Source organism: Sarcophilus harrisii, chromosome 3 (genome assembly GCF_902635505.1).
Source record: "Sarcophilus harrisii chromosome 3, mSarHar1.11, whole genome shotgun sequence".
Taxonomy (NCBI): domain Eukaryota; kingdom Metazoa; phylum Chordata; class Mammalia; order Dasyuromorphia; family Dasyuridae; genus Sarcophilus; species Sarcophilus harrisii.
Window position 1 is genome coordinate 332,228,119 of NC_045428.1, and position 27,289 is coordinate 332,255,407.

Here is a 27,289-nt window from a genome sequence, read left to right on the forward strand (position 1 = left end):
TCTTCACCTTCTTGCTCCCTATACATATAAAGCTCTTATTCCACAGTAGCCCTTGACATTTTTAGATATGTGCTCTAAAGTTCCATAGAATATGGAAATCTTTTGTCTTTTCCCTGTCTCTTCCAAGCAAGAGGTCTGCATAAAAGAGATGGAGAAGTAAGCCTTCCAAACTAGTCCAGGACTTAGCTGCCACCAGGTTAGAATTTAAGCAAAATGGAAAGTAGAATAAATTTGTGACTTTCCCACCTCCTTTTTGCAGTGTCTCATCTCTTCTCTCTTGTTCTCTAAATACCCAATGTCTTTATGCTGCTTTTTGGTGGTACAAAGCTTCCCTCACCCAAGCTAATCCTTCCAAAAAATTTCTCCATGGTTCCAGTGAAAATAATGGGACTTGGCTAAGTAGGAATTTAAATAATTAAGATGAATTCACACTAAAGAATGTCAAGGATTAAATCTTTTCCAAGAGGAATTTGTTAATCCAAAGGGTGAAGAAAGATATATACAGAAAGAGGTATTACTTTCTGTTGAGAAGTACTATGATATCATTGTGGTTATGAAAAGAAGGTATTTTAGATTTTGAAACTGAGGACCAAGAGTTTGAATTCTGGTTCTGTTCTTTACACTTAGCCTGTGGCCTTGGAAAATCCTCTGCAGCTTTGATCTGTTTTTGACAACCATTGTAAAATACATGATGTTCTTTAACAGTTCAAATGATTATTTTGCCATCTATGATGAAGATAACTCAGGAAGCCCAGTAAAAACAGTCATCAGGTAGGAAGTCAAAGAATAGAGGCCTCTTCTACTTGAATCAACTGCAAGAAGCTGGGACTTAGGGATGGTGTGGGACTAGGAAGGCATCTGGGACCTAACTGTCTGGAAATATCTCAGGAACTCAAATTGCCAGATTTTTGGTACTTACTTTTTCAAATACATCTCAGAGACCTAAATAGGCATCTGTGGAAGAGTTCAAAGAGACAATGAATTAAAAAATAACAAATGGGAAACTTCCAGTCCAATTCTGCCACATATAGGCTTTGTGACATTGAACAGAAGCTTTAACCTCTCAGCCAACTTTCAAAGACTTAAAGATTCAAAGAAGATACAGATCCACACTGATAGAGGAAGTTTCTCATTGGGATCTCCCTAATCTAATAAAATCTTATGTCTGTTCAAAAGAGAAAAAGAAATTATTTTCTATCTATTTATCTTTCTATACAGATACATGTTTACACGTATGTATGTGTACCTGTATGTGTATATGCATACACATATACATACATATCAGTAATAATAACAATAATAATTAACAATGATGTTGTACCTACTATATACAAGGTATTATACAAAAAGCTTTACAATTTTTATCTCATTTGATCCTCAACAACCCTGGTAGGTAAATGCTATGATCATCTCCATTTTACAGATGAGAAAACTGAGGCAAATGAATTTTTTTTAGTTGATTTGCACAAGACAACACAGTTATTAAGTGTCTGAATTTGAACTCAGGTCTTCTTGATTCCAGGTCCAATAATGTATCAACCACACCATCTAGGTGCCTCAGTAAAGCAATTGATTTTAAAATGTAGATTATGTACATGCACATATTCATCATATACAAGAGGCACAAGTCACAAAATCTTACAGGGTCAGAAATAGTTGGCTACCCCTGCTCAATTAAACCATTTTCTCTTCTTTATGATTCAATCATTTTTCATTCCACCATTTTTAGCCATTTAGTGAATCTGTTCAAAGAATCAAGCCAAATGTCCCCAAAGGCAGGAGGGAGCATTTGCTTGGCTTGCACTAGCAGAGTAGATACAAGTGTTCCTGAATCGAAATAGGCTATATCATGACCAATTATCCAACTGAAAATGGAGATTCATCAGTGTCTGAGGTCCTTCCACTGTAATACTAAAAGGAGAGGGAAAGACTAAATGAGTCATGATAGTCTAGGATTCTATGCAATAATTTTGCACTGAGAACCCAGAAAGAATTACCAAGCATATCAAAGTAGAACAGGGCTGGAGACCGTTGATGAGATAGGAAGATAAAGGACAAGAATTTTCACCTGGATTCCAAGCTTCCCCAAGGAGGGCATCCATCAAAACATCCTAACGTGGATATGGGCTTAGCTAAGTGCCTCCATGTTCAGTCACTGCACCCAGGAGCTATGATGAGCTAGGATGCAAAAAGAATCCGGACTTTCTAATTTTCATGGTTTGTTGATGACAAGAGCATTCTGAGGTTTGATAGGTGGGCCTTTTCATCATCCACGACATACGCTTTTCATCCACTCCAGGACAAAATGGAGTTCATACTCACTGAGAGAGTTCAGCAGAAGTCAGTTGGGTCTCTAAGGAGAAAGCATCTTGTATTGCCTTCTATATTTTTAAAATTGTTTTTCTCAGTGTTTATACCTCCTCCTTTCTGTGAGATTATAAGCGTTTTGGAGATGTGAACCTAAACTTCTCTATCCCATACACTTAGCCTTCTGCCTTCAAAAGATATTGAATAGTTCCAAATAGACTAAGGAAGTAAGAAGATATTTATAAATGAATAACAGTACTGTCATATGCAGTATGGTTTTAAGAGTTTCTAAGATCTCTCTGTATACTTACACCCACAATTATTTCTCCTATATTCCCAGTGCCTAAGATCCGACTATGTTCTTTTTGGTTAGTTAAACATTATATTCCACCTTTAAATTTGGGGAAATGTCATTTAGTTCATCCTATAATTATCCAAAATAGATATTAATCTCAGATGCATCAAATCCCAAGAATGCCTGGCAGTTCTTGTTCTAGCCATACCCATTAATTGCTGGTGCTATTCCACCCATAGACCTCTTTTTAAAAATGCACAAGTTGGAAGTCACAATATCTTATTATGAATCTTTTTATCACTAAGTACCTAGGCAGAATTGGGAGATGTCATCAAAAAAAGGAGGCAAAGGCAACTTTCCAGTTTTGACTGAGGCTTGCCAGGTCTGAGGAATTATGATTAATTACATTTCAGCAGCTATACTACAGGAATGGCATCCTTGAAAATTAGTAAGTTCTCTCGCCTATCTTTACTTTTCTTTAGAGTACAATTATCCTCCTCCTTCTCCTCTTTTCCATTTTTTCCGATGTAGAGAAGAAATATAGGGAATTACTGGCCCTAACCCCTCCCAAGTACACAGCCAAATATAGCCTCTCCCTCCACTTCCAATTTATAACAGGATGGAGAAGACCGGTTGGCTAATCCAGGTAGGCTGACCACACTGGGCTCCTCATCAAATAGGGATCATAGCAGGGTTGGTCATTTACAAATCTTAGACAAGAGAATAATTGGGGCAGCTAAGTGGTACAGTGGATAGAGCACCAGCCCTGAAATCAGGAGGACCTGAGTTCAAATGTGACCTCACACACTTAACACTTTCTAGTCGTGTGACCCTGGGCAAGTCACTTAATCCCAATTGGGAAAGAAGGGAGAGAGGAAGGAAGGAAGGGAGGGAGAGAGGGAGGGAGGAAAGGAGGGAGGGAGGAAAGGAGGGAGGGACGGAGGAAAGAAGGGAGAGAAAGAGATAATTGTGAGTCAGGTTTAAAATCCTTCATACTTAACTATGTGAATGTAATTTTGTTTGGGAGTGAGGCTAACCAAGAAATTAAAGTTATCTGCTTGCCTCTTTGTATTTTGATATGAAACATTTTACCCCTTCTCCATCCCATTTTGTATTTACCCTTGTTTCTATTAACCAAACCTCTAAAATGCATTCATAAAAGAGGTAGGTTCTTAGGAATTTGGATGTTGGAGCATTACATCATTACCATGGATCATCATTCTCTAGCTGGGCTCAGAAACTTAGTAAGACACATGGAGATCCAAACAGTCTAAGAATTCCCCTATAGCATAAAAATTAAGCACCTGGCCTGCAACACTTCATTGTGAATAATAAAATGTTATTGGAAAATATTTAACAAAATAAATAAAATACAATAGGATTTAGAAAATATAAATATATTATTAATAATTAACAATATTAAGTCAAGGTACAGCCCACGAGGATTCTTACATATGATTAATAGCTGTCACTTGTATTTGAATTTGACACCAATATTCTACTTCAGTCAAGATAATCATTTCCACTTATCCAAAAATACCCAGTACCATGTTCTATCTGACTCCTAAAGAAAATTGTCACTCCTGCCCCAAAGGATAGGGGATTTTAGGGGACTTAAATTGAAGATTAGAGTGTTATTGGATAAAACAAAGCCAATAGTTTCCTCTTCTTCATATCAAGCAAATAAATTCAGTACTTTCCTATGTTTGTCCAGAGATTTTGTCCCTCAATCAAGATCTGTATCTTGGAGATCATTGCTGTCACTGGAACAAGGTTTAAATTTGAGGAAATATCAGGCATTTACTCATCCCACAATTACCTAAATAGATGTGACCCCAGATACATCAAGCAGGATTTCTTGTCAATTTTTGGTCTAGCCACACCTGTTAGCCACCAGTGCAGCTATAATGGAGAACAGGAATAGGGATCATAGATATAGTGGTGCAAATAAGCTATTAGTCCAATCCTCTCATCTTAGAGATATGGTTCAGTCTGTTTTCTCTGTATCTCTCTCTCCTGTTTGAAGAGGTAGCAAACATTTTCTTCCTGTGGCTCAACCCAATAACTCATAATACTCCTCTACCAGAGAGTGACACTGTGTAGTCCCTTGGGTAGACCTTACAGACTGAGGAAAGGAGAGAGAAAAAGAACAGAGAGCAAAGTGAATGAAGCTGATTCACCACATTAACTGAGTACATAGTTCTTGGATTCTCACATAAAACAGTTACTAGGAGCTCTTTCCCCCCACATAAACACCATTTCTCTTTCTTTAGATGAGTCCCATATGCTTGAGAAATCATGTTGATGAGTCTTCTCTTCAGCTCCTCCCATGAGCCTCAGGGTAATGGTTTGGTTTTAGCAACATCATGGTTGCACAGATCTCAGGATGTCAGCATTGGAAGGACCACAGAGATCAACTATTCTGACCTCTTCATTTTACAGATGAGGATACTGAAGGTCAAGTGGAGATGAAAGATTTGTCTAAGATCCTAGCAAGTTTGTGACTGACCCACAATTCCAACCTAATTCTTCTGACTTCTTTCCGCTTGGTTCAGTGCTCTCTCTATTGTCTCCACCCTGGGAAGAGAGGGGTGAGAAAAAGGAAACAAGTTCTATTCATTACTGAAAAAGGTGGGAGGTAGGAGTAGACTCTCATAAAAATCCACCATTCCCCCACCACTACCTCAATTTTTTATCTCTGTTTGGTAAAAAGGCTTTTGAAGGCACTGTTATAGTTTTTGTTGAATGCTGTATAAATTAAAGGGTTGAAGAAAGAATTGGAGTAGCCAAGCCACAGGAAAATGCTTTTCCAGATGGGGGGAACGCTACAGGAACAGAGTGGAGTGATGAGCTCTGTGAGGAAGAAGGGGATCCAACAAAGGACGAACACACCGATTAAAATTCCCACCATCAAGGCTGCCCTCTTTTCCTTCTGCTCCCTCCATGTTTCTCCATGTGCTTGAAAGGCAAGAGTGGCGTGACGGGCTGTGAACACCATCTGGGCCTCTTGGGGAGCTTCCTTTGCCTTGAAACAAAAACAAAAATATTTTTAAAAAGCTGACAATACTGGATGACTAAGCAATGATGATGCTTTACCCTTGCTCAGCCCCCAAGCCCTGCTACGGAACCAAATAGCCCATGGTGCTAATCTGTGCTTCAGAACTCAATATCCCATAATATTTATCTAGTGTCACCTAAGGAGAAAAATAGCTGACTATGATTCCCCAAATGTCAGAAGAAATAAGAGGGAATGATCACTGAGCTGGGAATCCTCACAGCTGGACTCCATAGCCTTTGAAGTGTGAGTAAATATGAGGAAAGCACTCAGCTGTTTCAAGTAATTACAAACATACCCAAAGGAAGAGTGCTCTGATTTTGGAAGGCTATGAAGATACTTCTAATCTGTCATTAACAGGTTAGATCAGTTAGTTCTCCATTAGCAAAATGAATTTTCATCAAGTCATCCATATGACCTCCGCCAAGGTAAAGTCATTCTATCCAGAATAGAGATGCATGTCTTTATAAGTTGTGGAACTCCTTCCCTGGTTCGTAAAGAAGTGCCACAGGAAACATGAGCCCAGTTTTACTTCACACTTACTACAAAAGAATAGTTTTTATGCTCAATGTCTTCCTTACCCCATCAAAATCTATCATCATGGTTTCAACTGCATGTAAAACAAATATCAAACACTATCAGCTACAGAATACTCTCACATTGACCTGTGCATGGGAAGGAAGTGAGTAACTCTACATACTTTGTGGGCTGTGGGACTGATGGGAAAAGCAAACAGGAGGCTGAATGCCAGGAGAAATGAAAGTCTGTCTTCATCTAGTTGGAAATAAAAACAATGTAAAAACAAAAGTTTTAAATTATTTTTAAAGAAAAAAAGTTTTGAGATAGATACACCCATATATACTTATGTGTAGGCAAGAGCCGGACATATGAAAAGGGAAAGATAGTCAAAGTTGAACAAGATTTGAGAGGTACTTTCAAAAGGGAGAACCAAACTACCTTCCACAAGGGCAGGATGATGGGCAGCATGGTATTATAGGAAAAAAAAAACATGATTCTGAGAGAGAGGACTCGGGTATGAAGGTAAGGATTCTTTCATTCTTTGTATTTGAATTCCCACTACCTCAAATGGTGCTGGGTAAATAATAAGTGACTAATAAAAACATGTCCATTGATCCCTGGTTCTGCTACTTACGATCTATGTGGCATAGAAATAAGCCACTTCATCTCTCTGCCTCAGGTTTTCTCACTTATAAAATGAGAAGCCAGACTAGGTGATCTATATCAATGATCCTTACCTATGTTTTTATCTAAATTTTGCATTTCCTTCAGTAACCAATAATCAAAGTTACAGAAAGGAAAAGCTTTCAAATAATTAAAGATGTCTGAGAGAAACTGAGTTCTGTGTTAGGGGATCATAAAATTAGAACTGAAAATTACTTTAGAAGGTCCATCCAGCCTAATCTCTGATTTTATAGATAAGGAAACTGAGGACAATAGAAGTAAAATGACTTGCTCAAGATGCACAGGTGGTGTCAGGGGTAGGACTTGAACCTAGGCCCTCTGGCACTAGATCCAGTACTCTTTCCATTACATTGTGCTGTTTTGGTAAATAGTAGTCTTTCTTTATGCACCGTCCTTTACTGTTCCTTATGCACAGTCCTTAAGTTTGGGATGTTGCATCTGCTGCTCTATTTGGTTTCATCTTCATGGAAAAAATGTCCCTTTAGTGTCCCCAACACTTTCCTACCTCCTTTTTTAAACTGTAAGCTCCTTGAAGACACCTGTCTTTCCTATTCTTATTTATATCCCTAGTACTTAGCACAGTCACATAATAGATGCTTAATAAATATTTGAATTAAATTGTGGAGGGGATTTCTGTTCCGACATCTATTAGATAGATGACTTTGGAGGTCCCTTCTGATTTATAAGCTAGAGAATGAAAAGAAAAAAATATATTACCAGTCCTACCTCCTATATTCCTGAAATCCCATAGCATTTTACTATTGTTTTTAAATTTATTTATTTTTAATTTTCTTTTAATAAAATTTGAGTTTCAAATTCTCTTTTCCTTTAGTACTTCCCTCATCCATTGAGAAGGCAAGCTATATTATGGCCTTTTTACATATGAAGAGTCACATGAAACTTCCATTTTAGTCATGTTGCAACAAAAAAAGCAGAAAAAAATAAAGTGGAGGGGAGGAAGTATGCTTCAATCTGCACTCAGTTCATCCCATAGCATTTTTCAATCATGTATCATCATTATAAAAATTTTAAATCTGGAAACATAAGTTCCACAGGCATTTATCAATCATGCTCTATATGCCAAAACTTTCCTAGGTACTAGAAATGCAAAAAGAGAAGAGCCACTCACCTCATGCATTTATATTTTATTTTATTTTTCTTTTAATAGTATTTTATTTTTCTAATTACATGGAAAGATAGTTTTCAACATTCATTTTTTTGTAAGATTTTAAGCTCCAAATTTTTTCTCCTTCCCTGCCCTCTCCCCAAGACAGTAAACAATTTGATATAGATTATATATGTATAATCATTTAAAACATATTTCCATAGTAATCATTTTGTGAAAGAAAAAACAAAACAAAAGGAAAAGAAAAAGCTGATAAACAAAAAAGGTGAAAATAGTATGCTTCAACCCACATTCAGTCTCCACAGTTCTCTTTGTGGATGTGGATGGCATTTTCTATCCCAAGTTTATTGGAATTGTCTTGGATCACTGCATTGCTGAGAAGATCAATGTTTATCATAGTTTATTATCACATAATCTTGATATTACTATGTATGATGTTCTTCTGGTTCTGTCCACTTCACTCAGCATCAGTTCATGGAAGTCTTTCTAGGCTTTTCTGAAATCAGCCTGCTCATCATTTTTTACAGAACAATAATATTCCATATATACCATAACTTTTTCAACCATTCCCCAACTGATGAGCATCCATTCAATTTCCAGTTTGGCAGTACAAAAAGAGCTGCTACAAATATTTCTGTACATGTGGGTCTTTTTCCCTCTTTTATAATCTCTTTGGGATACAAACCTAGTGGTAACACTATGATATCAAGACAAGGACAAGAAAATGACTTTCCTATTGCTTATCCTTTCAATGTCCCGTGAATTTTAAAGAGGGGTATGCTTTTTTAGATGCATGACCTCCAGACAAATTATATGTCAAGATTCAAAGGAAAATGTTTGCATTGTACAAATTCATCAAGTGGAGGTCTAAAAAGAGAATGTTTTCTCATAATCAATTATACTAAAACAGTAGAAGGCAGAGATATATAGTGGTGCTTGGAGAAGAAGCAACACACACAAAAAAAATGAAAATTAAATATACATTGGCATTGGAATCTGTTGGGAAATGATTCCAGAAGATCACATCTGAAGCATGAAGCAAGAGGACCACAAGAGAAAAATCAAATTAGCTGTGCACACTCCAAAAGAGTGGGTTGCTAGAATGTCAAAATCTAACCTAAAGTCTGTTATAAGTTGTTTAAACATTTGTGTAATTATATTTGTGTAATTGCTCTACTACTTATAAAATTGTCTTCCCCAAAACTCCTATTAGACAACCTACAAGTGTCCAAATTACTGGTTCTCCCAGATAAGCTTGATATGTGCTTCCACTGAATGTGGACACTGATGGGCAAGTTTGCCATCAGACACCAGAAATCATGAAGTCCTATTTGATCCAAAGCTCTTTCTTCAATTTACTCCAGATTATTTTTGTTGTTGCTCTGGGAAAGGGGGGCATTGTTGAGATGGCCAAACTTCAAGTGTGATTCATAGGATCAAATATTTAGAAGTAGGAAAAAACTCAAGGGATACTTCATTTTCTAGATAAGGAAATATAATACCAGGGGAAAGTAAAAGACATGGTCAAGTTCACAAGGTGGTATCAGGAGTAGGATTTGAATCTAGATCCTTTGATTCCAAAGCCAGCAAACAACCTCCCTACTGAGATTTCACTTACTCTGTGTTCCCATTTACCCTAATCCCAAAAGAGTATCTTCTCATTTGAGGAAATTTGAGGGCTGCAGTGTGACAAAACTCTCAATTTCCTTCATCCCTTCTCAAGTTCTAATTCTGTACCATACTCCACAGGTACCTATTTAATTTCAAAAGCAGTTAGGAGAGGCCCCCAACATTCTGGAAAAACAGTCATGTGAAAGATTTATGAGAGGACATTAACAATAATCATACAAAATTAAAAGGATGGGTTCATTGTAATCTCTATTTCTAGAGTTGATGAGATGGAAGATCTACTGAAGTAAACATATTTTTCTGGCCACTTTTTTGTGTTACAGACCTGGGTTGGCTCAGTGGGCGATGGCATGTTAATGGTGCTTTTTCACAGATGAGATCATTTTATAGCTTCATTGTATTCCCTAGCAATAGATTCTATATCAAAACCCAGACAAATGTCTTGATAAAGTATGCCTATGATCAAAAGAAATAAAGGAGATCAAAAAAAGTATGGAATCAATCAACAAGTATTTTGTAAATGTCTATTATGAACTAAGCACATAGGTAGTGCTGGGTGTTAGAAATATAAATTCAAAAGACAGAATAATCCCTACTAGAAAGTTGCCTACAGTCCCCCTTTTTAAAACAATAATAGTTTTTATAGAACAATAATATTCCAAAACATTCATATATCCAGCCATTCTCCAACTAAGGGGCAGCCACTCAGTTTTCAGTTCTTTGCCACTACAAAAGGAGCTACCATAAACATTTTTGCACATGTGAGTCCTTTTCCCTTTTTTATGATCTCTTTGGGATACTGGTCCAGTAGAAATCCTGCTGGATCAAAAGGTATAGGATCAGACTGTAGTTCTCTTCCTTCCTAATCTGGTATTCTTGCTTTCAACTATTAAGCTTCACATTTTCCCAATATGCACAATCTAACTTTACATTTATTTCCAAGGTCATTCAAAACAATCTGAAAATACTGTGAAGGGGAGAAGAGGAAGAACTTAGAAGCAAAGAATAATAATTGCGTTTCCAAATAGACAAAATCTGCCAGAGGAAGAAAGGAAGAGAAAAAAGTACAAGATCTTATCAACAGAACAAATAGGATTCTCATTATCAGCTTTGCCCAGTAAAAACAACAAATGTGTTCCCTTAGGGGAGACAAACTCCTGAAAAAGAAACATTCTGATGGCAAAAAGGTTCAGAGATACTCATCTCTTTTTCATGATTAACAAACTGATACTGCCAATCATCCAAAGGCCAAATTAAGTTTAAGATTTGGAACAGTTAATCTTCAAAGCACATAGCCAGGATCTGCCGCATGAATATTTAGCAAATATCTTGGGAGAAAAAAGAAAAAACCAATCTATAATCTCTTCTACTTTGCTACCCCCTTCACACCCTCAATACCACTTCACAGGAAGTAGAACTTTTTTCATCCTTTTCCAGAACTCCTTGCTAAGTATTTTCTACTTGCTAACGTAAATTCTCTTTGGTTTTCCTAGTTATGGGGTAAAGAAACTCCTTAGGTGAAAGAATTCTCAGAGGATGGAGAAAGAAGCCAGAAAAATGAAAAATGCATTTTAAAAAAATCAAACTTATTTAAAAATTCAAGTTAGAAGGACACTCTTTGCTCTCTCTCAAAAGAAAATAAAATCCAACATTTTACAATTTTCATCTGTAGCAGAAGAAATTTTGCTATAGCCAAACCCTTTAGTAGAAGAGGTGATAAGTCATACAAACATTGAATAAACTAATTGATTCAACAGTTCTAGCTCACTATATCTGATGAACAGCTATATTTTGAGACAAATAGATTTTTTTCCAAAGACAGCCCTTGTGATAATGGGTAGAGACTTTAGAAGAAAATTCTGGCTTGAGTTGGTTGAAAAAGAAGAAACCAATGTGTTTCTAAGATAATTCATATTTGGAGCTATTCTTTCAGCTCACACTCGGTATCAGACTGAGTCTCCAGTGTGGCTATTACTTGTTCCTCTCTAGGTATTAAAAATAACTCGGATGGGCGGAGAGGATGCTTTTTCTATAGCACATGAGCCCCCACCAGTGTTCTTCCCTCCTAGTTGATATCAGTCAGCTAGCTTTAATTAGCTTTCAGTAAGGGGTATTACTAAGGTAGTAATGAAGAATATCCCCCACCTCTAAGTCTGTGATATATTCTCAGCATTCCAGAATTCAGGGGAAAATAGACTCAAATTTAGGGAGTATATGTAGCAAAAGGGTAAGATAGCTCTTAGCTACTTGAAATCTTTTTATCCCCTTCATGGGGTGGATACTCATGAAGTTCCCATATGCATGGTGTAAGTTCCTGCTGGGAAGAGAAGTTAGTGGAATCATAAAATTGCCTTTCCTCAATGGGTTTAGTTTTTCATTAATACTTTATATAGACATTGATACCAATAAGTGCTATTACTGGAACACTGATAGGACTCAGATGAAGAAATTCAAATCCTGCAACTCTCCAAAGTTCCAGAGAACCTACTCTAGCCATGGGGGGAGTGAAGATCAAGGCTCTGCTCTTCATACCATGCAAAGCAATTTTCTCTCAAGAATGTGGTTAGAACAACTTCTACCATTAAACTGGCCAGGCACTCAAAACTAAACTAGGTTTGTTTTATACAAACTCCACAGGGTGAGATGAAGACTCTTCCATCAATCCAAATATAGTTCCTATTCAATATAACTCCATTTCATTGAATAGCTTTTAAAACATTTTTGTACCTAGTCTTTGATATATTGATTCAACAGAAGTACTCCCAACTGATTAGGGTATCAAAAATAACATATTATTAAACTATAAGTGGGGCAGATATGGAATGATTGATTGGCTCAACTGATCCCTGTCACTGCATTAGGTTCTGTGAAACTGATAATTTTAGCTTTTAAAGTCAAACACTACTAGAATACTAGGGAGGAAAAGCATGACAGGTAGGATCTTTGATTTCACTGCTATTTAGAATTACTATGTAAGGAAACTTTGTCTACCAACCTAGGTAGACACCTTCTCTGAATCTATTGTTTTAGAAAATTGCTTAAAGCACTAAGAGCCAGTCGGTAGGCCTGACTATTATTAAGCATCTACTATAAACCAAGCATTCTTCTATGTATTGAACATACAAAGAAAGAAAAAAGACAGTTCTTGCTCTCAAGAAGTTCATAAACTATTGGGGGAAACAACATGCAAATAACTATGTACAAACAAGTTATATACAGGATAAATTTTTTAAAAAATCAACAGAGGTAGGGCACTAGAATTAAAAGATTGGGAAAAGCTTCCTGTAGTAGATAGGATTTTGTCTGGAAGTCAGGAAATCAGGAAATTTCTGGGAGGGTAAATGACATGCCCTGGGTCATACAAATTATGTGTTTCTTACTCATTGACATCTTGAAATTCCTTCTCCCCCAAGGACTATAAAAAAGAATGGCTTCAAAGTTTATCTGAATCTTTCAAATGAATCAGCATCTGAAGTAATTAGGTCATTTGCATTATACAAAAGAAATCTATCCTTTGAAGGGATCTCACACACTGATGTGGATAAATACTAACTGGTGGATTAAAATCCACATAGCAGCAGCCCTTTTGTATTGGCAAAGAACTATAAACTGAGTGGATGTGTATCAGTTGGAGAGTGGCTGAATAAGTTATGGGAAGTGAATATAATGGAATATTGTTGTTCTATAAGAAATGATCAGCAGGCTGATATCAGAAAGGCCTGGAGAAACTTACATGAACTGATGCTAAGAGAAGTGAGTAGAACTAAGAGAACATTGTACACAGCAACAGCAAGATTATATGATGATCAACTGTGATGGACTTGGCTCTTTTCAACAATGAGGTGATTCAGTGAAATCCCAAGGTCTTGTGATGGAGAGAGCCATCCGCATCCAGAGAGAGGATTATGAGGACTAAATGTAGATTTTTAAAAAAATACTATTTTCACCTTTTTCATTGTTTTTCTTGTTGTTTGCTTGCTTATTTTTTTCTTTCTCACGTTTTCCCTTCTGATCTTGTTTTTTTTTTAATGTGCAGCATGATAAATGTGGAAATATGTATAGAAGAATTGCATATGTTTAACTTATACTGAATTACTTGCTGTCTAGGGAAGGGAAGAGGGAGAAAATTTGGAACACAAGATTTTTCAAGGGTGAATGTCAAAAACTATCTTTGCGTATATTTTGAAAAATCAAAAGCTTTTATTATTTTTTAAATCTACATATCAAGCTCCAAGCCTGTCTATCACTAGGCCCCTCATCTCCTCACTTTGCCAGTGTAGTAATTAAATATATTTCTCCACAATTGATTTAAATGTATTTGCAATATTTAGCTATGTTAATGTTAAATATTAAGCCTATTATTAGTTTTAAATCCAGGTTTGTTAGTGAGTTCCCTGTGTATCAGTATTTTCTTCCTGAGAAAATCCCCCCTTTTCTATTGGAGTTACAATCATCAGATTTCCATTCTTGGGAACTTGCCATACCTCCTGGGTTGACATCTAAAAAGTTGTAAGACATGATGTTCCTCCTTGCCTTTCTCTGAGTTCTTTGAAATCACTTCTCCAAAAATCTAGAGTGTCTCACTGTATTTCATACTATTCCCAGACTTCTCTCTTTTCTATCACAAATTCTAAAATAAAGTGGCTATTTCCCTCCAAATTTCCCATGACTTCCAAATTAGCAACTAGGGAGCCAAGATGATAAAGGCAGGGGCTTACCTGAGCTCTCCTAAATTCCCCTCCAAACAATTTAAAAATAATTCCTCAGAACAAATTCTGGAGTAGCAGAATCAGCAAAACAGTTTTCTAGTCCAAAACAACTGAGAAATCTGACAGAAAGGTCTGTCTCACTGAGATGAGCACAACCTAACACAGTCATCTCCCTGGAAACCCAGCAGCAGGCTGGGCCTCAGGAAGCTACTGTAAGTATTGGGGGAGACTGAATGAATTGGGGGAGACTATGACTTCTGGACTTCTCAGCCCACAGATGGTAAGGCGGGGTTTGACAACTGGTCAGAAAATTACTGGGGACACTTTACTGATACTGGGTGTAGGACTCTGTTGCATTGGGATCTGGGTCATAGGCTTGGATTGTAGTCCTAGAGCAAAGAGGAGGACAAGAAAATGAGAGCTCACAGCCACAGGAGACCATGGACACTAGTCATAGCTTCAGGGTGGAAAAAGAATGCTTGTGGTTGTTCATAAACTAGGAGAGCAGTGACCACACATCTCTTTATAGATCACAATGCTTTAAAAGAACTGAAAACTTCTAGATCTTAAGAATTAACACGAAAACCTAAAAGCTTGGGACAGTACTTCCTCCATACCAGGAGAAAAACCCAACTTTAACATAAAGTTAAAAATAAAGAAATAGGCTGAGAAAATGAGCAAACAACAATAAAAAGAACCTTACCATAGAAAATTATTATGACGATAGGGAAGATCAAAACACAAACTCAGTGGACAACAATGTCAAAGTGGCCACAAACAAAGTCTCAAAGAAAAATATGAATTGGTGTCATGCTCAAAAAGAATTTCTCAAAGAGCTCAAAAGGGATTTTAAAAATCAGATAGAGGAAAAATTAAGAAAGAAATGACTGATATAAAAGAATTATGAAAAAAGAATCAAATGCTTGAAAAAGGAAGCCTAAAAATTGGGAAAAGATGTATAAATGTTCACACTTAAAAAGCAGAAAAGATAAAGAAACAATAAAACAAAACCCAATGAATGAAAAATGTAATAAAATATGAAGTATCTCATTGGAAAAACAACCAACTTGGAAAACAGATCCAGGAAAGATAATTTAAAAATTATTGTTCTACCTGGAAGCCATGATCAATAAAAGAACCTAGATACCATATGCCAAGAAATTATTAAGGAAAACTGTCTTGATATTCTGCAACTAGAGGGTAAAATAAAAAATGGAAATAATTTACCAAGACAGTTCCTGAAAGATATCCCCAAATGAAAACTCCCAAGAATATTATAATGAAATTCCAGAGCTCCGAGGTCAAGGCAAAAATACAGCAAGTATCCAAAAAGAAGTAATATTCACATATTCACAGTGAAGATAACACAAGATTTAGCAGCTTCTATATTAAAAGATCATCTACATTAAAGGTAAAAGATATTCCAGAATATGATATTCCTGAAAACAAAGAGGTGAGGAGTACAACTAAGAAGTACCTATCCTAATGTTTCTTCAGGAAGGGATAAATAAACATTTCATGAAATAGAGGATTTTCAAGCATTCTTTATGAAAAGACCAAGTGAAATAGGAAATTTCACTTTTAAATATGACTCAAGAGAAGCATAAATAAGTAAATAAGAAAGAGAAATTATAAGGGCCTAAATAAAATTAAAATTTATATTCCTACATGGGAAAAAGATACTATAATTTCTAAGAACTTTATCATTATTGGGTCAGTTAGGAGTATACATAGACAGAGGACACAGGTTTGAATTGACTAGAATGAGATGATATCCAAAAAATAACCTCCCCACCAAAAAAACAATATTAAGGAGTAAGAAAGACTGATGAATTGGGAGAAAAGGGAAAGGAGAGGTAGAATGGGGTGAACTGCCTTACCTAAAAGAATTTTAAAATAAATTTTAGAATGGGAGAAAAGGTAATGGGAATGGGCTAAGCTCAGGTGGTGGGCAACAATTTCTCCCAGTTAGTGAGGATTAGAACTCCAAAGAGAAGTTCCCATTAATGGTTCCTCTATTTACAAGAGATAAAATTAAGGCAAGTTAAAAAATTATTAGACACTTTTTTTCAGAATTCAGCAGATGTCCAGATAATTGAAGTTTTTCCATCAATTCTATATGTCATGTTTCAGTGCCAATCTTGTGATCTGTTCCTCCAAATGCATCTGTTTCTGCTTTTGATCATGTTGTCTGCTGTTTATGCTAGTGCTAATATTGTTATTGTTTCTCTTTGTTTATTTTACTCAACTGATCTTTAAAAGCAACTGTGTTTTGAGATTTGCAAAACCCTTTATATCTCATTTGATCCTAAGAACTATCCTGAAGAAGGATTTTTACAGATGAAGAAACTGAGGCAAAGAGAGGTTCAATTAATGTCTGAGGAAGAAATTGAATTCAGGTCTTTCTGATTCCAAGTCCCACACATGAGCTTTCTGTATCACTAAAGCTAATAATTAGCTTTAGTGATAATAATCTAATTATAGATTAGATTGTTATCTAATAATTATATTATTATATAGTTATGTATAATAATGATATAATTATTATATTAATAATTAATATAATTATAACTAATAATTATAACCTTCTGTAGATTGAATTTTCTTATTAGCTCAAATTATTCTATTCCTTTTGGAAAAGAAGTATCCTTCCAAAGCCATATTCCTGAGTTGTGGGTCTTCTAGCATCAGTCTCAAAAATTGCTATGATGTGAAATTTCCCTCTTTACATTAGGAACTTTAATTTCTTTTGCTTGTAACATATTTTTAGTATAGAAATCTGAGGCCATAAGTTTTGATGATTGCTTTCCAGAGAAAAAATTTTCTGGGCCTCTCTACAGATTGTTACTAAAAAGACTTGAAACCAATTTTATTGTAATGGACTTCCATTGTATTGGGAAATGTCTAGATAAATGATCTTTCCATTCTCCATCTAGATATTTTGTGTCATGCAAAGGATAGAGTCTGAAAAAAACATATCCTCCATTCTCTCTATAATGTTTCACAGCCACAATGCCAAGTAACTAAGCTACATATCTCTTGGGTTGTTATTTTTTGTTTGTTTTTTGTTTTTGTGAAACATTTAAAAGAACCTTCAGAATTAGAAAAAACACATCAAAGTAAAAACAAACTGCCAGCTTCATTTTTTGAAAGCTGAAGCATGACTATACTTAGCTTCTCTAAATAGCCCAGATATTGCAGGATTAGAAAGCTAAATGCAACAACTTCTGGAACATTTCTTATTTAAAAAAAAATCTAAGTACTACTTGGTTTGCATCTGGTAGGAAAAAATAATTCTTTCCATTGTTGCAATTATATAAACAATGAAAGACTGTTGCTTTATAAAGCCCTCCTTCCACATGAAAGACTCCATAAACCACAACACTTAATTGCTCTAATTCTATTTCAAGCACACAGTTTTTCAGCAATTTATTGGTATATGCAGGCTAAAAATCAACTGTGTTAAGGCTAAGAATGGAAAAAGTCTCAAAAAATTAAACTAATTGGAGTCTGGTCTAGATTTCTATTGTCACCTGGAATAATTTATTTGTTTGACCTGTAGTGTAAAAAGACTTTTTCATTACATTAACTTAGTGGTTACTAATGTAGGCTAACATTGATTCTTCTACTGAGAAAAGTGCTCTAAGCCTTTCTGGGCATTAGTTGAGAAATATCTAGGCACTATAATTTGAAGTATGTTGTTGTGAGGTCTCATCTAACTCAAAATAATTCCTTGTTACCTAGGTATTTTCAATATACCCAGAATAAAGTGACATAATTCTCTGTTCTATTATTCGTGATTTATTCCTATGTGTTAGAATACCTATGATATCTTGCTTATGCTCTCTTCCCTCTTCTCTGTCTCTTTCTCACTGTGTGTTTGTGTGTGTGTGTGTGCTTCTTGGTGATCTCATTAGTTCCCATATATTTAAGAATCATCTCTGTGTCTATCATTCACAGATCTATGTATCCAGCTAGTTCCTTTTCTGAATGCACACCACCAATTACCCACTGGCCATTTCCAAATGAATGTCCCATAGGCATCTTAAACTCAATATGTCCATCATTGTTGTTGCCAAATCCTCTCTTCCCAACTTCTCTCTGTTGAGGATTCTACCACACTTCAATTCACTTAGATTCACAAATATGTAATCATCTTCAACTTTTCTATTTCCAATACTCTCCCCCATATTTAATCAATTGCCAAGACTCATCAATTCTAATTCCTCACCCTCTCCCACATCCATCCCTTCTCTCTCTTCACATGATCACCTCATCATTTATTGTCTGGAATATTGCAACAAGCTAATGACTCTTTTGATTTCAGTTAGTCTTCTCTCTTTTATTCAGCTATCAAATTGATTTTCTTCAAGCACAAGTCATAGAGTAACTCTGTCACTTCCTTGCTCAGGAAGTTTCAGTGACTCCTTTTTGGCTCTCAGGTATAATACAAACTCCCTTGTTTCATATTTAAGATTCTTTATTATTTAGCAGCATCTCCACTCTGAGAAATGCTATCAAAAGATAATTCATTCTTTTTATGTATGTTGGCTCTGAATCTTTCCCCAGAGGTAGAGTACTTTTGGCAAAAATCTTGGTATGATACCCATCTCTTAGAATCTTTTCTGGGGAGGTTTCCTCTTTAATGGTCTTCTTTCAATGATATCCCCATTAAGAACAACCTGACTGGTAAATGCTGTTGATTTTCACTGTTTAAAAAGACAAAGAAAACATTGAAAGATAAAGAAAGATAATCAGACTTTTCCCATGCTTAAGATTTTAGGAGATAGAAGATGCAGAATTACCACCTTAGTGTCTATAGTCCAGCAAGGTTTGAGCAATATGGTGTCTTTCCTCATGTCTTCCCAGATTCCCATTCTTCAGCTTTAGATTTCAACTTATACTCATAAGGAGCTAGATCTTCCCTCTTAAGTCTGCTGCTTAGACTCACTGAATTGACTTTTAAAAGTCACCTGCAGTCATGATCTAATCTTCTTCATCCTATTGCTTGTACTTTCATTCTTGGTTCTCTTAAGGGACTAATTTGCACCTCATAATGATTCACCAGTCATGGCTTCATATTTAGTTTAGTATTTTGTTGCCTGGTCCTTATACACCTCCTTCCCATCCCAGACCATAGAGAGTTGTCATGGAGATATCAGATGCTAGAAGTGGAAACCAGATTGTATGCCCAGTTTACCAGCAGTCCACATAAATGTAGTAAATCTGAGATACTAGCCCCAGGGTACAAAAGTTGCTTTCCATGCACATACCCTCTCCTTTTCTTTATTAGAAATAGAGTTCCATGCCACCTCTTAGCTGTGGGGCACCCTTTACAAACTAAAAGTGGAACTGCTTTCCCTCTTAGGGAAACATTCCTTACTTTTATATTTACTCCTCTGGGTTCATTGAGTTCCCATCCAAGAAACTGTAAACTCCTTGAGGGCAGGGACTATTTTTGGTCTTGGAATTCCCAATGACTGGTGCATAATACCTAATAAATGATCTCTTTCTTCCTTTAAATATCTATAATAAGAAATGAAGGAGAGGATAGGATACCAAGAAATGGATAAGGTAGAAGTATAAATAAAAGCAGGAGGATAGAAGAGGAGATGAGGGAAGGAAAGAAAGGAAGGAACACAGAAAAGGGGAAAGAGAATGAAGATACAAAGAAGGGGAGAGAGAGAGTAATTGAATTATGTTTATTACTATTACCACACACCTACAGAAAAATAAAATGCAAAAAATTAGATCCTTCAAGCAACAGCCCTGGTTATAAAGCTGAAGGGCCAGGCTTTCAGGCTTGACTTTGCTTCTTGTACTTGTAACCACACAAGGACTAGATGACCTCTATGGTCCTTTCAAGCTCTAAATTCTATGATTCCATGAGATTTTTTTTTTTTAGAAATGGATTCCCTTAAAGAGAAGTGGGGAAAGGAAGACAAATATGGGAGAATCAAGCAAATATTGTAAAGTACAAGTACTATATTAAGCTATTGAGAGATGTTATAAAGATAAATATTACAAGATGTATAAGCAAAATAAGGGAGAGGAAGTGAGGATCAAGACAGGGTATTAACCATGGGACTATGGAAAAGGGCAAAGATTGTCACTGAGTTTTGTCTCAGACTAATCCTAAAGACCTCAATTTTAAAAAACATTTATTAAACAACTATTGTGTGCAGAAACTTAATTATACAGTATAATCCAGATAGGATTCCCATTTAAGTTGATATTACAAACCTTGATCTTCCTTCTAATAAGTTATTAACTTCTGTTTGGTCACATACATATATATGTTTATATATCCCTACCTATACACACATATGTAAGACATATTTAAAAAGTTAATGGAATTCTGTAATCTGTGGTTCAGAAGAAGGGAAATTCCATTTCTGAAAGCATTTTGGACTGTTTCTTTCTTTAAGCAAAAAAGGAACACTTGGAGCCATGCCCAGGAATTTAGAAAAAAATAGATATACCATCTGTAAGAAAGGATCTTGGAGATGGTACCCCTAACCCCACCCACAACTTAATGAATTTAAGATGAAAAGCATTAATGGCTAAGGGGTAACACTTGACAGAAACAACTGAAATAGAGACCAGAATACTGGTGACACAAGAGAAGGGAAAGATATAGATTCAATGGGCTTCAGGAGGCATCTTAGAACTGAGAACTGATTAAGGCCATTAGCTTTACTCACTTCTAAAAAACAAAGGGAAGATTTAAAAAAAAGTCTATTGTTTCCTTGAACTTTCTCTCTTCCTGGCTCTGTAAAATAAGAGATCATATATTGCTCATTTTTACCTTAAACATATCTTGTATGCTAATTTTTCCTCTAATATAGAGATTTGGGGCAGAGGGAGTTGGAGATAACCAAACATATAAACTGGAACATAGTGTCGGAGATTTCTCTGAATTTTAGGAATTTTCCTTACTGGGGACTCTGAGCTATTGTGACTATACTAATAATGCTTCTCTTATAGTCCATAAATCAGCAGAGGGGATCATGTGGACCTGAGGAACATCATATTGTTTCTAGGCTAAAAAGTGAGATTATTGTTGTAATAGAGTGTGGCTGATTAAATCTCCAGCCTCTAAGAAAGGGAGACATTGTAAAGATAGAAAAGATTTGAGTGAGGAGCCTGAAACAGACCATGTTTTCTTTTTCCTCCTAGGAAGGAAGGAAATGAAAGAATTGAGCGCCTTCCACAATGCTCCCTCATGAAGTTCAACGTCTAAAACAAGTATCAGGAGAGAGGTCAACAACCAAAGACAAAAAAGGCATATATAAACATACAAACATATTCTGGCTCTCTCTCCATAACAGAAGTGAAAAATTCAATTAATTTTAGTTTTATGCACATGAAGCCAAAGAACAAATTTGGTTGTTTTGTCAAGACTCCACTACTGATTCTTTTTCACAATGAGATGATTCAGGCTAATTCCAACACACTTGTGAAGGAGAGAGGCATCTGCATCCAGAGAGAGGAATATGGGAACTGTATTTGCTTTTTCTTTCTTATGGTTTTCCCCTTTTATTCCTATTTTTTCTTTCACAATATGACTAATACGGAAATATGTTTAAAATGATTGTACATATATAACCTATATCAGATTTCATGTTGTCTTGGGAAGAGGGGAAAGTAGGAAGGGGAGGGAGAAAAGAAAATTTGGAACTTAAAATCTTACAAAAATGAATGTTGAAAGCTACTTTTACATGTAATTGAAAAAATGAAATACTATTGAATTAAAAAAGGAACATTTTCCAAATTGAACTTAGTGATAATTCCTGCTCCTGCACCCCATTCTGCTCTTGAAATTCCTTCATCAAAAAAAAAATCAAGTTAGAATGAAGTTCTAGATGATTGGAAAAGAGATACAATAACACATTTCCTTTCATCTCCTTTGCTTTATGTCAGAGTTGACCATAACCCTATAGAAGTGATTAACCTTAAAATTCAAGATTTGAAAGAAAACCTCAAAGGAAATGATAATCTCATGCTTTCCTAGCTAGAATTGCCTATCTGTTCTGAGTATTTAGTGACTAATTAGCTCAATAAAGAAATTTCAGACTCCCTTTTGTTAATTCCCAGAACATGAGAAGTATAAGGTGGAACCCAGGCCAACATACTGAAATGAGAACAGCAGCCTACCTCAGGGAACTTTAAACCTGCAAAGGCAAAGTAGCACACCTTAAGAATAGCTAGCTAAATACATTGTTGGTGGAATTGTGAATGGATCCTGCCATTCTGTAGAGCAATTTGGAACTATGCTCAGAAAGTTATCAAGCTGTGCATAATCTTTGATCCAGCAGTGTTTCTACTGGGCTTATATCCCAAAGAGATCTTAAAGAAGGGAAAGCTGCAAAATGTGCACATGTGCAAAAATGTTTGTAGCAGCCCTTTTTGTAGTCACAAGAAACTGGAAACTAAGTGGATGCCCATTAGCTGGAGAAGGCTGAATAAATTATGGTATATTATTATTCTATAGGAAACGATTAGCAGAATGATTTTAGAAAGTCCTGGAGAGACTTACATGAACTGATGCTAAGTGAAATGAGCAGAACCAGGAGATCATTATACATGATTATACTTGTATAATGATCAATTCTGATGGATGTGACTCTTTCCAACAATGAGGTGATTGAGGCCAACTGATGAAGAAAGCCATCTACACCCAGAGAGACTAATGGGAACTGAGCATGGATCACAACAGCATTTTCACTTTTTTTGTTGTTTGCTTGCATTTAGTTTTCTTTCTCCTTTTTGACCTGATTTTTCTTGTGCCATAAGATTATTGTATAAATATGTATACATATATTGGATTTAACATTTAAAAAAATAGCCAGCTAGCAGAGACTTGAACCATCATATGGACAGAAGATTTGAGTCTAGCAATGTTGTTTGTCCTTCATTTTTGAAGAGGACCAATGACATCACAAGAGTGATATCTTTCTTAAATTGCTTGAAAATTGTCTTTAAATGAGGCAGAGTTACACAAAGTTTTCAGTCTCATGGAAAGACAAAAATCAAGATGAATGTGATGGCCAAGGATACAATGAATGACCACAGTGTTTTCAATGTCTGACCAAGCTCTAAGCACTCAACAAATACTGTTTTTAGCTGTCTTCATGGTGTTCAAACAAATTGTTCTATCTGCCCATTCTGCATGAGGGAAGGTCTTCACATGCTTCGGTTAAACACCACCCTAATTCATCTATACTTTTAAGTCCTGTCCATTATCTTCAATCTGATTTAGTCCATTTGCCAAAACAGTTTACCAGGGAATGGCTATTGCATATGCTACAGCTTCTTGGAGCCATAGGTTAAATCAGGCAGACACCAAAAATTGAGGAAAAGAGTTCAGTGCTCTCACACCAGAGATGCTAGTCCTCCCTAATCATCCCATACACCCCAGAACTACAAATGACCCCCATGTAACCTGAAAATAAGGATAGGATCAGACTTCCATAGCCCACTCTGATAGAGAGATCTGGGCTCTAACTCCTAGCTGAGCCACTACTTAAGGTATGTGGCTTTGGTCAAGTCTCAACCACTTTAAGCCTCAACTTCCTCATTTGTAAAGTAAAAACAATAATATGTATCCTCCATTTCTCACTCAAAGTAATAAAAAATGAAAGTAATTTCATTAAGATTGTGAAACTGAGAATGTTGAATTGGTAGTGTTTAGTTAATTAGTCATGCCTGACTTTTCATGATCCTATTTGGGGGTTTTCTTGGCAAAGATACTGGAGTGGTTTGCTTTTTCCTTATCCAGCTCACTTTACAGATGAGAAAACTGAGGCAAACAGGATTAAACAACTTGCTCAGAGTCACACCATTAGTACCTGAGGTCAGATTTGAACTCAGGGAGCAGCTAAGTGGTGCAGTGGTTAGAGCACCAGCCCTGAAGTCGGAGAATCCAGTTCAAATCCAGTCTCAGACACTTAACACTTCCTAACTGTATGAGGTTACCTTTGAACTATAAAACCCTACTTCTATGGGAGTTTTTTTCACAAGTCTTTAAAATAGGCTCACTGAGGGTCACATAGTCTGAGTTAGGCTCAGAACTCAAAATGTCTTTCTATTGAAAATTTAGTGCTCTTTCCATTATATATTAACCACTGTATTTGCAAGTGGGGAAATACCAGATTGTCCTACAGGGTGAATTTCCCAGGTTCTTGGGTACATATTTAGGATAAGTATAAAATGTTAAAAGGATACGTTATGGTGGGGAGAATGGGAAGAGAAAGTAATTCAGCCATCTCTTTACATAGCTTACATAATCTCTCAAGTAATTTTTCAGATTAAATACTCAGAGAATATCTGGTCCAAGCCCATTTTACAATTAAGAAAAATAAGATCCAGAGAGTTCCAGCAACTTGATGAATTTCAAATAGTTAACTAGTTAAGAGTGGGGTTGAAGACCAGATTGCTTTTCTTTCAGACCACATTGCTACTTTGGATTACATTTTGTTCTGATCAGGTCCAGAAAAAAAAAACACCTTAGTTTCTAAAAATCAGTTTTCTCTGTGAAAGTTCACAGAGTTCACATTATTCTTTTGCCATTAGGCTGGCATTCCAAAATGATTCTCAGATCAGAAACAAAAAGATATACAAACCCTTAGCAAGTCTCTGCTCTGAGGGTTTACTTCTCAGTATTTTCTTTCTGTGAGTGATGAAAGCTTTTTTTCTTAAATTATCTCCCTGGAAAGCTATATCTGCCCCACACAATACCAAGGGACTTTTTGAAGAGTATGATTAACTCTGAATAAGGCACTCCTCCAAACACTTGCTAATTATATTATTCAGAAGATTAGTGTGGTCTACATCTTCTGCAACCGAATAAAAAAATCGGAGCATTGGAGTTCCTCTTTTCCCTTCTCCTCCATCACAACTATAAATTAAGACAATATTAACTCTTAAACTCCTAAATAAAAACTTTTAAACTAATTCTTCTCTTTCTCATAACAAAGTTTTTCTCTAGCATGTTTCAGGAATGTGTTAAGAAAAATCTTCATTGGCCTATATTACTGTAAACTCAGGTTGGGGCAAGTCGATTAAGAAACCTTCAATTTCCCCAAGGGGACTGTTTTGAGATATGGCCCAAATATGCTATAAAGGGGGGAACCCCTTAAAGCTGAGAGGAAGGAGAGTATAGATGGGTCTTAAAAACCATGCCATTTTCCTACTCTTCTGCTTTTAGAAAGGAAAGGAAAGAAAAGAACTGCCCCACGTGGGAGTCAAAAATGCGTAATGTAGACGCTGGTACACATACATCTGTTTACCTCCTCCTTCTTCCCCCTCCACCATCACCTCTCCCCCTCCCCCCCATTAGGGCTGATGAGAAGGGAAAAAAACAGAATTTGATCTTAAAAGTGAAGCTAGTTGCAGAATTTGAAGATGGACTAAGTGGAGAGAGAAAATAGGGATGCTTGTGGGGGGAAAAGGGGGAGAATGTGGAAAAATAAGCACCCATTTTCTGAGACCTCAAATATCACGAGGCCTCTCAGCAAACAGCTAAACTCATCCCTGCCTAAAAATATATAAATTCGTCCTCCATCACTTCTGTATCAGCCCAGATGTGCAGGCTGGTGTTTCCTCATCTTGTAGCGTGCAAATTTTCTTTCCCCACTCTCCCAACATCATTTCTCTCACTTTCCAAAAGCCAACTGCCTTCCCATCCCACACTTTCCAAAAGTCCCCAGTGCTTCGAGTGTCTTTTTCCTTTTCTTTACCTGTACTGTCTCAGGCAGGGGCAAGACAGCAACTCGACGTCTCCCGATTCGAAATTTAGCCGCCTTGTAGATCTTCCAATAGACGAAAAGCACTACTCCGAGGGGAACGTAGAAGGCGCCACAGGTGGAGAAAACAGCATAGGAGGGTTCCTGGCTCACCTGGCAGCGTTGAAGCTCAGCACTATACACTTCACCCCAGCCGAATAGCAAGGGAGCAAAGGCGATGAGAGCAGACAGGGCCCAGGTGAGAACAATCATGAGGATGGAGGCGCGACTGCGGGTGCGCAGGGTGTATTGGATGTGGCGGGTGATGGTCCAGTAGCGGTCCAGGGCAATGGCTGCCACGTTCCAGATGCTGGCAGTGCAGCAGAGGACGTCGAAAGAAATCCAAACGTGGCACAGGACTCGTCCCAGACGCCATCGCTTCCCGGCAGATACTTCACTTACCAGGCTAAGGGGCATGACCAGTGCCGCCACAAGCACGTCGGATACAGCGGTCGAAGCCACTAGATTGTGGGGGACACGATGGAAGGCGCGCACTCTTAGGATGGTGGCCAGAACCAGCAGGTTCCAGAGGAAGGTGGCTACGATAAGGAGTACTAACAACGTCAAGACTAACACAGTGAAAATGGAGAAGTGGGGCTCCTTGCTGTGCAAGATGCCTGCCCTCTCCCCGTCGTCTCCCTGGTCTTTAGCAGCTCCGAGGGTGCTGGGGCTACTGTTGTAACCCTCAAACCCCGATGTGAAGGTGAGGGCTGAAGGGATAGATACGTTGCTGCTCTCCATCGTGCGCTCCTCACCTTCCTCTGCCTCCCAGACTCTGGGCACCCAAACTCAAGCTTCCAATTGCACAGGCATGAAGCCGACGGGGCGAGTAGGATGGTGGGAATAGGCAAGAGGAGTATGCGGGGGAAGGGGAAAATAAGAAAGGTACAAAACGCCTGAGCTGGAGCGACTCTACTGGGATTGCTCGCCCCCACTGGGCTGGAGAATTAAGCCGTTTGCCGGTGGTTAAACTCGACCCCAGAGACTGTGGCGGGGGAAGAGGCAGTCGAGAATGGCAGATTCGGGCTTCCTCCACAAATGCTTCTCAGTCCTCCCTTTAAACCTTCTCTCCATCCCGGAGACAGTCGGGCAGCAGGAGAGATGGGATAGCGCTGGAGCGCCGCGAGGTCACTTGGCTGGCTGAAGCAGCTTGAAACAGCAGCGAGCACAGAAGGGCGC

The 27,289-nt window shown here is 37.2% G+C and overlaps 1 protein-coding gene across 1 annotated transcript; it reads right to left on the reverse strand.

Annotated features, from left to right (window-relative positions):
- Positions 1–3,976: 3,976 nt before the first annotated feature.
- On the reverse strand, positions 3,977–27,289 carry LOC100927922 (5-hydroxytryptamine receptor 5B). Its single transcript, XM_003763808.2, has 2 exons — positions 26,066–27,289; positions 3,977–5,627 (listed from the first exon to the last, which is right to left on the reverse strand). The coding sequence occupies exons 1-2, from the start codon at positions 26,849–26,851 to the stop codon at positions 5,295–5,297; spliced, it is 1,119 nt and encodes a 372-aa protein (XP_003763856.1). The 5' UTR covers positions 26,852–27,289; the 3' UTR covers positions 3,977–5,294.

What these genes read in the sequence shown, in the direction of transcription:
- LOC100927922 (XM_003763808.2), bottom strand. Translation starts at nt 26,851, where the DNA reads ATGGAGAGCAGCAACGTATCTATCCCTTCAGCCCTCACCTTCACATCG. An exon ending in CCCTGCCTGAGACAGTACAG is followed by an intron (nt 5,628 to 26,065) that starts GTAAAGAAAAGG and finishes TTTTGTTTCAAG; the next exon opens with GCAAAGGAAGCTCCCCAAGA.